At 40.1% G+C, this 14,946-nt stretch overlaps 1 protein-coding gene across 2 annotated transcripts in view; it reads right to left on the reverse strand.

Moving 5' to 3' along the window:
• Positions 1–14,539, reverse strand: part of LOC131591932 (cyclin-D-binding Myb-like transcription factor 1) — a 28,747-nt gene extending 14,208 nt beyond the window's left edge. The window contains exons 1-9 of one of the 2 annotated variants that reach the window (XM_058863061.1): positions 14,374–14,539; positions 10,964–11,095; positions 7,728–7,844; positions 7,117–7,236; positions 6,101–6,195; positions 5,264–5,378; positions 3,103–3,179; positions 1,497–1,654; positions 637–669 (exon numbers count right to left, since the gene is read on the reverse strand). In XM_058863061.1, coding sequence (XP_058719044.1) covers positions 637–669; positions 1,497–1,654; positions 3,103–3,179; positions 5,264–5,378; positions 6,101–6,195; positions 7,117–7,236; positions 7,728–7,844; positions 10,964–10,973 — 725 coding nt within the window. In that variant the 5' untranslated portion in view covers positions 10,974–11,095; positions 14,374–14,539. The remainder of the gene's footprint in view (positions 1–636; positions 670–1,496; positions 1,655–3,102; positions 3,180–5,263; positions 5,379–6,100; positions 6,196–7,116; positions 7,237–7,727; positions 7,845–10,963; positions 11,096–14,373) is intronic. The other variant, XM_058863063.1, reaches the window with a different exon arrangement.
• Between the last annotated feature and the right edge of the window lie 407 nt (positions 14,540–14,946).

Consider the following 14,946-nt stretch of genomic DNA (forward strand, 5'->3'; position numbering starts at 1 on the left):
GACAGCAGGTTGCTTAAAATGTTGATCCATGACTAGTTCTGACACATCTGGAACCACAGGCACCTTGTGAATGACACAAACCAGCTCAACTGATCCACACAGATCCATCAATGCAATGCAATATATTCCCTTCCCTCCTTGCTTCAGTCCAACAGTTTCTTCCAACTGCACAGCCCTGGAAACGTGCAGGAGGGGATAAAGTCCACAGCCCTATCTCCTTGATCTATCAGGTTCATACTCAAAATCAGGCTTTTTGAGCTGTACTGATAACTTCTGTATCTATAATACCTCCTAGGGGAGATCCCACTCTTGACCTGCCACTTCCTTTAGGAATAACCTTTGTTCAGATTTTGTAAAGAAATGGAAGCTCTGTTTCTCATAAACGCAAATATTGACTGTGCTTGTAAAAATCTGAAACATTCCTAGTTACAACAGAAGCCTTGCTATAGAACTTTATTGCACACTATTAAATCCTGAACACACATTTTTCTTTAGATAGTAACTGCTATTTTTTGATAGTGTTGGAGCAGACAAATTTACTTGTAACTCTTCAGCGATCTCATACATGGAAATCTTTAAAAATTGACCAAGCTCCTAAATATAAACAAAGAATATCTTTTTTACAAGATAACTTACTCTTTAAGTTTTTCAATTTCCTCAGGAGTGTACCTAAGCAACAGGCAAATAAAAAGACATTATTTTAAACAGAAAGCATACAGCATAAATATTTTTATTTTACTAACCACACAGCACACAAATGTGTCTCTTACAACAAGAGATTAAGAAATTTCAGCTGTAAGAAACAATCTGACTGAATACTCTGGAAGAATATGAGGAACAAATGCCATTTTCCACATTAGTGCATTTCTAAGGTTAACTGGTATAAGATTCCTCTCATTTGTCAGAAAAATTCCTCATTCTCCATGATCTTACTCCTATGAACAGAATTAGAATTTTCTGCATTAGTCTTTCAAATAACCAGCTTCTTCCTTACTGTCCCAGTTCACCATCACCATAAAGCTGACTTTCCATCAAAAAACTGTATCAGCACTGAGAAGATATTTTTAATTTTCAACTACCTTCAAAAACTAAAATATAGTATCTTTTCTGGATGGCACCAGGTCACTGCTTTAAAGAATGGCAAGCAAGGGCATACGTAAGGCGTGAAGATCAATTACTTCCAGGTCACAGCTCTACAAAAAGTTACATCTCAGCTCAGATCCATGCTTGTGTCCAAGTCCTCTCATCATATCAGAAGCTGTATTCACCTCTGTTTTGGGTTTTTTGTTTGTCTGTTTTTTAAAGCTGTCATTGAATACCATCAATTGAACACAACTATTGCCAAGGATTATCTAACAGAATTGAACAGAGGTGGCATATTAGCAAAATCTAGGTCTGTTTGGCTAAAATTTTCTGTCTCACATAGAACATGTCAAGCATAAATACATGACCCTAATCATAACAATAAAACCATGCAGCATTAGAGGGTTTCATACTTTCCAACATGGTTTCTGTCATCATACATGCGAAGAACTCTTCTATAGACAGCAAAGAGAGGCCGATTCAGACCCCAAGCTATTGTCCTGTAGAAATCTTTTCTTTCATCTTTTGACATTTCAAATATAATTTCAGTGGCATCTTTTATTCCACGGGCCTAGAACAAAGCATTTAAAAAAAACAAAACAAAACAAAAACAAAAACCACAAACAAAACACCTTAGATAAAGTCTCCTCGGAATCAAGAAGTAGAACACAAAAACTGAAGCCATTATGCAACTTTCTCAGTATCACAAATACTACAGTCCAAAAGGAAAACCGAGTATTTATGGATTAGCTCCCTCAAATACAAACTCTTGAACACTAGATTTTTGAACACTAGGTTTTGCTTTTTTGATTTTTTTTTTACATTGGAGTCCAAGGAGACACAGAAATTCTAACACCTGTCCACATATAATAAAAAAAAATAAAAATCTGTCCAATGTATATATTAAGATCAAAAATTGAAGCATCATATAGAACATCATGGAATATGTACTGTGGTGGAATTAGTCTGGGGCCATACAAGGGAAAGTTGTCAAACTGCTATACTGATTCATTACATAATTTTAGATATTCCTTATGCAACAGCAATTTCTTTCAATTAAACTACTCTTCTTGTTTTGACAGAAACTCAAATAAATTCAATACAAAAACACTGCAATGAAATATAATGGTAAAGCTCAATTTCAGCTTAAACTAAGAATCACTACATTGCAATTATTCGAAGCAGTACAAGAAAGGGAAAAGAATGAACCAAATAATTTATCAGTAACTCAGAAAAGTTATTCAGCTAGCCTAAAAAAGCTTCACTAGATTTAAAACATAGTATTACCCATGAATGATTTTGTGGCAGAAACTCTAATATGTGTGTGGGCAGACAGATACTCTTCAACTAATATTACGGATTTTTATCCCAATGAACACTAAATTCAGGGCTTTTTTTTTGAAACCACAAGTGAAGGATGGTGAAACTGTAATATCCAGGCTATATATTCTCAGTTGTAAGGGCTCAGCTCAATATTCTCAGCTGCAAGCCTACCACAAGTATGACTTACAGGCAATTATCACCATCAGCATGTTCATCACATGCCCATTTAAACTGAACTCCAACCCAAAAAATTTAAGGGGAAGAAAGCAGACACAGACATTCTGCTAGTGTAGTACACAATCATAGACTTGGCACCAAGAACATCTGGAAGTTGTATTCAGTGCTCAGTAAGGAAAATTATCTCTACTGCTAGTGTAATTTTTTTCCAGAATCTTCAACAACGGTTTTATGAGTCCTCAATGTCAGAGAAAGAGATTTAATCATGCAAAATGTCATGTCATGGTACTCAAAATGGGCTATATCCAGAACAAAAATTAAAAGCAATGTTACATTCAGTAGTAGTTAAATCCTGTCTATAAATAAAATTTTCCTATGCATTTCAAATGGGTAATGACCATTCCCACAAAAAAACAATCCAAATCACTTATTGAGTATTCTGGGATGTTCTAAAGGAGTTAGTTTCTAGCAGGAACTGCATCACCACATCAATGAGCAGGGAACACACTCTAAACATACCTTTAAATAACGCTCAATGTTACTCATCAAAATGTCAATTTCTTCCTTTGACCACATCCCTTGTTTCCATTTATGGCCTGAAAATAGAAATGATAACTAATTAGTGAAGGCCAGAAAAACAGCATGAACAGAAGCATCTGAAAACATGACCCATAATGCAATTAACACGGAAAAGAGTAATTTTAGCTACTAAAATATAACTAGCATTCATTTTAAACAGATATGATTTCATAACTGACAGTAATGATCAACTAATATTTAAATAATGTGAGTCAGACCCCTCTTCAAAAACATCCCATTTTTAAAAACAGAACATGAACTCCTCTGTGTGCTGTCAAGTCACATTTTCAGGCTTTCTCTTCAGCTGCAACTAGAAAATTTCTGTCTTTAAACTGACAGCTGAAATTTCCATGGACTCAAAATGATTCCAGAAGCTGGTACTTAAAATATGACTCAAAACATTACCTGAAGAATTGGCAACAAGGTGGGGTTCTCTTGCATGCCTCAACACTCCTGAACATGAGAATAGTGCCACCTACTGTGAGTGCTTTTCATAGAGGCAAATGCTCTATTAAGCCTTTTTTGACAAGCTGCCCCCCATCTCTCTCCTTCTTCCTGCATTGGGAGGAATGCTCCGGGGTCACAGTCAGCATAAAACCTTGCGGTGGGTCTTTTACTTTCACAAATAAAAGTGGCAAACCAATAGAAACAATGTTTCCTCTCTGTCTATGCCTTTAGTAACTACAGTGCCAGCTAAGCTTTGAATGTAAACCCAACCAACTTTACTCAGAGAAAATTTCAAACCTGAAGTCTATCAATAAAACATTAAAACATTCTTACTTTAAATTACCCCTTTTTCCCTTTATGGTCATACCATACTTTTAATTAAGCTTATGCCAGTGTGTGTGACCCAGTTTACATATTGGTGTGTGCTGGCTACCTGCCCACCTCTGCTCAGAAAAATCAGGGTACTTCCTTCTCAGCCTGCTAATTACCAGAGCTGAGAGACAGAGCACACCAAAGAGACTGTTTACTCAAATCCAATTATAACGGAAAGTACAGGCATTACTACTAATTCCACTGGAACTGGTGAGAGAGCACTCTTTCCCTGTGCCCCATAACTTCAATCTCTTCTTCCACTGTTACAGACAGAAAAATATTGTATTCATGTAACTGTGATTCACGCAGGTCCCAGCCTCTGAACTGACTTAATGAGACACTGTTACACTTCACATGGAATAACCTCTAATACCAAACAATTTTAGGAAAGGACATATATTCTGTACTTCAAATGTTTGCATATTCATAGTCAAGATTATCATAACCTGCCCACAGGTCTGGGAAGAAAGCATTATCAAGTGGAGACTGCTATAAAATGATGAGCTCAGGTAACACATGCCAAAGTCTGAGCTACTGTAAAAGACACACACTGGCATTCCTACACTGCTGATCTCTGTGACAAACCACAGAGCTTACAAGAAAAGTTCAGCCACTAGAGATTCTCAAATACTTTTCTTGGCATATTTTACCAGAAATGTCTTCCTCAAGTTATTAATCTCTTAACTGGAATCACATTGAGTGCCCTCCTCTGACTAGCTTACAATGCTGTGGTTCTTCCTAAAGGTTTCAAAAAAGTCGAAGTAAGAAAAACAGTAGAGGGGCTGAGGAAACCAGAGAGACAACATGTCTTCATTTGACACTAAATTTTTTTTCTAGGTTTAGAAAGGCACTTCCCTTGTGGGGAGGAAAGAAAAAAACAAAAGCTCTTGAGTTCAGCAACTACTATGATTGCAGACATATTTGGAAAGGGAGGAATGCCCAATGGGTTGGAACTTTTAGGAGTAGCAGGGATTATTTCATTAGGTCCTGGTCTGCAGGAGCCCTCTTCTTCTGAAGCAATGCCATTAACCTGAGCATGGACTGTTTTCTTCTTGGTGTCCCCCACTTGTGCTGCAGCTTCCCACCCCCTGACCAGACCATCTGGGCTTACACACAGCACTCACAGCCCTTCTCTACTGTGGCCACTACTGTCACCACTGCAGGCATGGCCCATCTCCAAAAAGCCAGACCAGAGATTACTTTATACTTGCAAAATGTCCTGAGACATTTGGAATAGGTTACCTTTCAACAGCATGGGAGAACTGCACTTGAATTACTCTACCTTTATTGGTTAGAGAATCCTTATCCTCTTTAGTTGTGAACCAGGCTTGACTAACAGCTGATACTTCTTCATTGCCCATTGGGGAGATTTCATCCAACTGTTCATTCTGAAGAATCTTGAAAAGACCAATATGAAACAATACAGTCAGGTATTCAGTTGTTTATATCACTTTGCAATTAACAGGGAGACAGAAGGAAAATTAAATCAGCTCACCTCGTCATATTGCGGACTGTCAAAAGTGTCATGTCTTAGATACAACATTGTAACTACTGCCTTTCTTAGAACACTTCAGTAAGATTTAGCGTATTAATACACAAATGTTGTGAGAATTAATTAGGTAATATTCTTCATCTTGTTTAATGTATAGTAAGTAAGAAGAATCTCACTGGCTGTGGTGGAAACAGGACTATATCCAGCATCAACAGTCTGGAACTTTTGAACATGGTATACCCACAATGAAAACTACCTGTAACTGTTAGGACTGGTGACAAGACAAAGCCTACTTAAGCCTGTTATAAAGACTAACTTATAATCAAAGAATGACAGAAATAACAGATAAATTTGTCTTCTATGCAGATCACATGTAATTACCAGTGGAGGGTTATCTCCATTACTCTTTGCAGTATTGCTCTTTGGGCAGTAACTTAAGACTATAAATACCCTCTCTCATATATAAAATTATTCAACTGTCCTTTTACAGACCAGCATTTTTACAAATAAGATCCATGCTCACATACATTTGTTCCATAGAGTCTTATTCATTTATTAAGCATTTCTGATACTTCAATTTATACAAAAGCATACATCAAACAGGTAAATTTTGAAGTTTTACTGTACCTGAATCTGGGTAACAGTTCCTTCATTAATCTCATCTTCAGCTACCTCAGTGGTAGCAGTCATGGTCACCTCAAAGCTCTGATCATTTTCTGAAACTTCAGAATGGGTAAGTTAGTTACATACTTAACTCCTGAAGCATTTTTTTACACATGCTACAAGTTTTATAAATTGCTACCTTTGAAGTGAAAATTTTGAAGAGCCTTATTCAGTATTTTTTTGTTGACACAGTAAATTCACTAAAATGATTATCAACTGCTTCTCTTCGTAAAATTTAAATATGGATTTTAAAACCTTTGGTTTTATGCTTGACTACCACAATGACTTAATGTGAAACGTGAACAAAATTTGTTTGATGCAAAAATTTGAAACTGTATCGGTATTTCTTTTCCAGCCCTAGCTTCAGTATTTTCCAGTTATTTAAGGACAACATTCAAATCTTTTGGCTGCATGCATTTCCCCTAGTCCTCCTTCAACATAACGCCTTTAGTTCTAAGGAATTTATCCCTAGTTCTACCAAACAAACAGGCTAAAATACTCCTAGGTATTGCAAATTGGTATTTTAACCAGATCTGGTTTAGTTTCCCTTTAGGAGATTTATTAAACTTTCTAATCTTTAGTCAATTTCCAGAAGACTAATTCATCCTTTTTTTACATCAATCTCTTTTACATACACCTCAATCTTACACAACACTGAAATACTAACTGTACTGTCTGATCATTAAAAAAACCCCAAATCTCTCTGCAGGAGAGCATCTAGTTGTTCATTTACTTATCCTTCATTTTATTCAATACAATTGTGCCTGCAGGTCTCTGAACTACTTTAAGTACAGGCTTATTTTGCCAGTACTGATAACTGCAAAACTATCCAAGGCTGAAAAAAAAGTATGATACCCAAGTATATTAATAAAATTTGGAAGAAAAAAAACCCATACAGAATATTCTACTGTGATTCAAGAGTCCACTTTTAACTTTCACCAACAGATATATTTGCTACAGGAGTACATCAAAGAACTTACTTGGAACCGCAACAACAGAAATGCACGGAGTAGAATCATCAAGGCTTTGATCATCCTCTGATAAGCAAAGCCTCTTGTGAGGAGGTTCAGAGCTGTCTTCAGAGTCTACTTCATCAGCTTCTAAAAACAAAAACACACCCAGGTTACTTCCTGTAAGCTAAGTGGAACCTTGGACAGAATTCTCCCAAAAAATGGGCCAAAGCAAATAGCAGCAAATGTGACAGGCTGGTTCAGCGCTTTGCTGCTGCCCAGGAACCTGGTCTAAGTTATGGGCAACAACAGTTCACATGCTTTCTTCAATATGCACTTTCTTTGAAAATCCCATCCACAGCCTGTCAAACACAAATTAGGCTACAGAAATTTGGGTATGTGCTTGGTTTTAAGAATCCCTTTCAACTGAAATAAACCTCAGCAGCTGTATCTTTGTTGGGCACGCGCAGCTTTGGGATTTATACCTAATTCAACACTTTATCACTCCTTAAACCAAAGCAGAACAGTTCTTGCACAGTAAGTTGCACCTGAGTAGCTCACAGAATTTGTGGGCAGGGATGTATGGTGGTCAGATCAATCAAAACAAAGAAAAAGAAGTACTATGTAATACAATTCGATACCATTTTGAGGGCAATGAAGAATTAGGTTCCCTTCAGTATCCTGAGTCAAAGTCACAGAGTTCACGGTTTCTACTGTCACTGTGTCAGACTCTTCTTCAACTGTGCTCATACTCAAACCTGAAAGAGCAACACACTGATTATGTTTCTGCAGCAGGACTCTACTTGGACCATAAAGCTGCTTCCATACCCCAAACAACCAGCACAAACTCCCACAGGGAATGAGCCTGCTCTTTCACATGAAAAATCCACAATTTCAGACATTCACCTACCTTTACTTTCCTGCACACATACATGGCACAAGGTAAAACCAGATTGCTTTAAAGTAACTTTTCCAGCTAAAAAGAATACCTAAACTCCCTATGAGGAGAATTTGCAATCCACTGATTTGTTTTTTCAAACGCAAACTTAGGCTATTATTTTTTCAGCATTTTGAAATTCTTCACATCTGGTGACTTTTGTCCAGTATTTGCTCCACTGTTAACTTAATAATTCTGCTATTATAGAACTGAAAGTCAGTCAGGACTGACAAATATTTTTCTAGTGTTCTATTAGTCACAGCTGCACTATTTATAGAGTGCCAGCTTGCAAAGTTTTATTCTCCTTCCATGCATACAACTAAACTTGAAACTTGCATTTTTTCTTTGGCATATAAACAACAAGAGCAACAGAAAAATTGGTTGCAAGCAATCACCAGTACAAAAAGATATTGAGACAAGTAATCCAGGATAAGACACATACATTGAAGTCACAGAATTAGGGCAATATGAAGTGTCTTTGATAATTTAATTTCCACTATGAAAGTACTACAATGAAACACAAAGTTTATAAGAAATTCTATGTAAACCACCAGCAGTAATTCTGAAATAAAACAAAGCAGAACCCCACAACAAAAGTTTTATCCAAACACAAAGAGATGCAGCATTTGCTGCTGCAGAAGCTAAAAGAAATCACATCTAAAATATCCAGAAACTTTGCAAAGATTTCATAAGGTTTAAGCCTGCTTTTGTTGACACTGGCAGAGATTTGTAAAAAGAAAATATCATCTATTTCTCCTTTAACTGCTCAGTCCTTTTTCTGTGTTTACTCATATGTCAACAACAACAAAAAAAGTACTTACAACTTTTATTTTGAAGCCAAAATGTTGTTAAAAATATCTGGCTATAGCTTTAGAAAAAAGAAATCACAAATACATAAAAAAATTTCCATGTACTAGGCAGGGATACTCACATACTCATATGCAAGTGGAATTTACAACCTGGATTTCAAATTCCCTATATAATGTTAACACTATTGCATCAGGAGGGGATTATTTAATTTTTAATCAGAAAACATGTTCTTCAGTATTGAAGATTCCCAAGAGAAGTGTTATCCTAGAAAGATAAAACTACTGCCAGTCCTAAAAAACTACTTCTCACCTCTCAAGCTTGTTGAAGACTTGGCATATCTTTAAGCACACACAGTGACTGATTCCTGAAATGAAGTGATATTACCCTTCTGAACATGTAAAAAAATTGACATACCACTGACATTTTAAATCAGAGGGTTCTCAAACTTACTTTCACATCTACCATCAGCAACAGTTCCCTGCCACACGCAAGCGTAGGAGGGAGTAACTTCCTTGGGATTCATCTGCTGCTGAGTTTTACAGCCCGTGCTATATCCTTCACTAGAAGCTGATGTTTGCTGCACGGCTGTAATACTCATTTTAGGAACCAAAAGAGGCATCCTTAATGCTAAAACATGAAGAAACACATCCAAAGCGTTACAGCTAAATTAGCAGAGTGTAACTTTTTCAACCCAGTTTTAAGTTATTAATTTAGCTTTTGGGGAGTGAACAAACTGGGCCAAAATTAACAGATTCTCTTTTTCACATTCATATGTACTTTCTGAGTAAGTTTTACTACAGGGACTGCTGTAGTAAAAATCCCTAAAGTTACTGGAAATGAGTTGGAGGATTCTTCCTTAATTTTATGTTAACTAGTTGTCACAACATTTATTTTTCTACAATCAGTTGAAAGCACCCACTTTTCTTTTCACCATTTTAGAGGCCTGAAAGACATGAGATTTATAAGACACATTACAACAGTCATTTACTTCACCTACAGAAGTTCTGAAAACAGTGGAAACTATAGCACCATCCACAGAAGAAGACAGAGCAGAACATTCCTTTTTTCTTATTCCAAGACTGATGAAAACTGAGAACAGGCACAGCAAAGCTGGGTCATTCTTTCAGCAGTTACCTAGGACTTGATGAAAATCAATCTGTGTATTTAGAGGATTTGGCTACCAAATAAAAAACACAGGGCAATTAATCCCTTCACATTCTCTGTCTTGCTGGTTTGCAAGTTAGGAGGGAACAGGACACAGTGTAAAAAGGATCCATATGTCCAAACATGGCATTCCCAGAGATGGGGAGGAAGCTACACCAGGATCAGTAGGTGCTACCCTGACACTTCCATCCAGAACTGTAACAGGATTTACCAGACAGTGGCTGAGGCAGCACACCACTGACTCCTCTGATCAAGTCACACATCTGCAGCTGTCAGCTTGAACTGCAGAGCACCCAACACTGGGCACTGTACTTTGTTCAAGGACCTGTGACTTCCCAAGAAATATTCCTCAATGTAATTCATGGATTGAGGATGAGTTTATAACTCCTTGCCGTTTCCCAGAAATGGTTTATGCCACCTGTAAGTGCAGACTCTCCCCCAAAAAATGATGCTTTGTGTAAGATACTCAAGATTTAGCATATCTTAAGTTTTCTGAGTAAAGGTAATAACTTTGACCAAGCCTTGATAAAAACTTAAAAAGATCCAAATCCTTGATTTGATTCCCATCAACTTTAATGCATATGGCCTCGGGCCACAACTGAAAACAGTAGAAAGAACATGAGAAACGAAGTCAAAGTCAAATGTGTATTTTGGACACAATTTTTTATTCATTACACCTTACAAATACAAGAAAACTGAAAGAAAAACCAACCAACCAGGTTATTTCAAGCTACATTTACCCCAGGACAGGGGCACCAACCCATTAATACATGAAGAGTGACCAAAGTCAGGAAAAACTGTACCTATTTGAGTGAATAGGAAACATTCCCCAGATCTAACAAACCTCATTGTTTCACACGAAAATAATGATGTAGCTATCAGGTACTCTGACACATTCACCTGCTGCCCAAGCCAACACCCTCTGATGCCTTCTCCTGGTCCCAGCTGCAGGGCCACTGTGCTCACCTCGATCCATCACAGTGCGGAAGCCAGAGCTCTGCTGGACAATGCCAGACCCTGGCACAGGCTTCGGGATGTGCCATGTGAATTCTGCTCATTACACACACCTGCACATCCACACATCTGCTCTTGCAAAAGCTAAATGCAAAGTAAATGAAAGCCAAGGTTTCTTAATTAGTGAGAATTAGGACCTGAGTAGTCTCATCACCTTCAAAATATCACCTTCTTTTCACAGCTTCACTAAGTGTGCTTTTGAAAATGCAAACAAGTTTTATTTTAAACAAAAGGTTTACTTGAGCTTTAAATGAACAACACAAGGCTTGTCTTTAATCCATGATTCATTCGCATTCTTCACAGAGATGCCAATCTATCACTAATATTTCATGTTCTGAAAGAGGGTGTTAGCTTTTGGGGAAGAGAAGTGTTGGCTAGACATGCACCAAAAGTGTGGATGCCATAATCCATAATGAAATAGCACCTTAGAAATCAGTGTCAACTCAATAAGCATTCTTTGCCTTGTTGGATTTCTGTGTGTATTTACCAAACCCAGTATTTTTTAGAGCAGTACTACAATTTCAAGTAAGTTTCAACATCCAGCCAAAAGGTGGGAAAATACTTTGTCTACAAGACTCATTCAATACAGATTTCCAATATAAGTCTTCCACTAAAGCCAAATAATAGAGCAGTTCTTACTTATTAGGGAAGCATGCAGCATAATTATGGCAGAAAAAAAACCTGCAAAACTGACTGTACAAGCTGATAATAAAAAATTGAACTTCCTAATACAAAATTCCTTTAATTCTAAATAACCCTCATCAGGCAGATGGGCTCAATTATTCTGTGGGCTGTAAAAGTTAAGCACTTCTAAGAAATAGTATATTTCCTCTTGCAGAGAGAATTCTGTCACTGCCCCTAGTTATTAACTGAATGTTACGTCTAGTCTTCAGTGGACTGTTGTAAATCTTTTAAAACTTCTATACCAAGTTGTATTAAAGACTGTGTTCTCTCCATTGGGCAATAAGCATGTTTCACTAAGTCCTGTAAAAAGCAAAAATTGAAGATTATTAAGAGAGGTTTCCAGTTACTGTGGTATTTAACTGGAACAATCCCATGGAATACATTGGGATTTTGAGGCATTTGTTCAAGAGTAACAATAAGGAAACAAAATCATTACAGGACCTTGTATTTTTGGAAGCCTGAATGTTTAGTGTATTCCACACCAAGCCAGTACTCCCAGTACATTATCAGTAGATTTTATTATTCAACTAGTGCCAGTGCTGTTATGCTAATATTCTACAAAACCCCCTCAACTTTACTCCAGACCAAATGGGTTCTGCCCAAATTTAAAATTCCACCACGCAGAAATTTTCTCTAACAGCTGCCAAGAATGGATATGAAAAGGAACCAGAGACCTGAGTCTGGGGCATACAAGGATTTCTTAATCTGCATCAGCATGAGATTACAGTCCTTTAAGAACACTTGCATCCTACTCAACAGTGGTATTTACAGAAGTGGGCCATCACTGAAACAGAATATATGGGAGACAATGGGACAAAGTGTCCTCATTTGCATTGATCCAAATTTGGCAGAACTCCATGAGTTCTAGCCTGTCCATTGAAAGTTTAATAAAAAGTACTTAACATGCTTTAAATGTCACACAGGGGGAAAAAACAACACAAAACAAAATAAATCTATGTTCTAGCTCTTTCAAAAGAAGTAAGCACCAAGTTTCAAGTTTTCTTTTTTTAGGAATTGGCTCCTGGGCACAAAATGGCTTATGGCTATGGATAAAAATCTTCCCAAGTATCGTATGTACTAAAATTCTTTTCCTTTCATGTAAATCCACTTCCATGCCAAGCATTTCAGTAACTTCTTCACCTTTATAAACAATGGGTAGAATTTTAGCATGCAAGAAAAATTATCCTAACTGTAAGACTGATAAGCAAAGAGAAGTCTTTCTTGCTTTCTGATGGACAGATGTGCACAGAAATGATGCTCAAAAAAAGGGGACCTATTAGAACATGAAAAACACACTAGAGAGGTCTTTTTCTCTTATATGGCAAATTTATATATTTTTGTGTGGTTAAGACAAAAATCAGTATTTTTGGGCATTCTACTAAAGGAGTTATAATTAATGTTCAATCTTTTCAATAAGTCATAAAACATCATGAACTTGTTTATTATTATAATCACATGAAATGATGTAAATGAAAATCTGAACGAGATGTGTCCATCTCAATGAAGAACCTGCATCTCCTGGTTTTGCAAAGGAATTCTAACTATGCTGTCAAGAGGCCAACTTACATCTGTAGCCAGAGCAGCACTGGCAAACAACAAGCATTCTCTAGATTATTTCAACTAACAATGGCCAGGTGGGCTGAACAGTGTAACTATTTGTGAATGAATACATACAAATACTATCAGTCAGCTGAAGAAGTAGCTGGTACAAGTGCAATACACTTTGCCACACCCAAGGGCACAACCAAGAATAAAGAGACCTCAAAAAGGAAAAAAAAAAAAGGAAAAAAAAATTTAGGGGGAAAAATAGGCTTTTCCAACCGGAATCCTTTATTTTGGTAAAACAGCATAACTCTAGTGCAGAAAATCCCGGTACCGCTCTAAGATGAAACCCCTGATCTTGGCAGAGTCGCACATTTCAGACTCCACTTGCCCTAAGCAACCTCAAATCACAACTCTCGCTGGGAAATAAAAAAAGAGATTATGAAACAAAACAGACAAAATCCACAAGGCTCAGGATACCCCCAAGCGCAGTCCCAGCGATCGTGCAGGTGGCCTCTTATTAGAGACATCCAGGTACGGGGGAGGGAGTTAAAACCAGGAACAACAACAATTAAAAAAAGAATAAAACATAATAAAACAAACGCGCTGGCCGGCCTCCCCTTGCCCTGTCCTCCCAAGGGAGCCGGGTTTAGTAATTTCCAGGGCCGGTCCCTCCGTCCGCTTCCCAATTTCCCTGTCCGCAGCGCTGCCGACGCCCGGCAGCTCCCCGGGATGGCGGGGAGCCGCGGCCCAGGGCTGCCGCGGGGCTCTCCCAGGAGAGCGGCCGGCGGGAGGCAGCGGCCGGGGCCCTGCCCCTGCCCCGGCACGGCCCCCAGGGCGGCGGCTCCGCGCCCGCCTCAGCCCCCGCTGCCCCGCGGCCGCCAGCGCCGCCATTTGGCCCCGGGCGGCCGCCGCCATTTTCCCGTGCCCTCGGCGGGCGGCGGCGCTGGACGGCCCCGCCGCAGGCTCCGCTGCCCGCCCGGCCCTGCCCGCCCGGCCGGCATTCCGGCCCGAGCGCGCCGAACCGCGGGGCCGCACACGGCCGCTCCCCGCCCCGTCCCCTCCCCTCCGCCCGCGGCCGCCGCCGCTGCCCGGAGCTCCCGGCCCTGCGATCCCGCAGGGCCCCGCGCACTTACTTCCTGTTTTGGGTCCGGGCACTTGAGAAACCAGGATGGAGACTCCCAAGTACCAGGATGGAGTCGCAGGGCGGCGGCGGGCGGCGAGCGGGGGAGGCGGAGGCGGCGGCGGGGCGAGGCGCTGCGAGCCCGCCGGAAGGGCCCGCGCCCGCCCGCCCGGCGCTTCCGCCCGCCCGCCCGGCGCCACAAAGCGCACGGAGCGGGGCCCGGAGCGGCGGCGGCTCCGCGGAGCGCACGGAGCGGGGCCCGGAGCGGCGGCGGTTCCGCGGAGCGCACGGAGCGGGGCCCGGAGCGGCGGCGGCTCCGCGGAGCGCACGGAGCGGGGCCCGGAGCGGCGGCGGCTCCGCGGAGCGCACGGCGCCTTCCCCGCCCCGCCTCGCTGAGGGGCCCCGGGGCCAGACCCCCTGAACATCCACATGGCCTTCGCCTCAGAATCACGGAATCAATTAGGTTGGGAAAGACCGCTGGGACCTTCGAGCCCAGCCTATAACCGAATTATAACCCTGTTAACCAGACTGTGGCACCCCATGCCACATCCAAATTTTATCCTTAAACACCTCCAGCGATGGTGAC

The sequence above is a fragment of the Poecile atricapillus genome, chromosome W (assembly GCF_030490865.1).
Source record: "Poecile atricapillus isolate bPoeAtr1 chromosome W, bPoeAtr1.hap1, whole genome shotgun sequence".
Taxonomy (NCBI): domain Eukaryota; kingdom Metazoa; phylum Chordata; class Aves; order Passeriformes; family Paridae; genus Poecile; species Poecile atricapillus.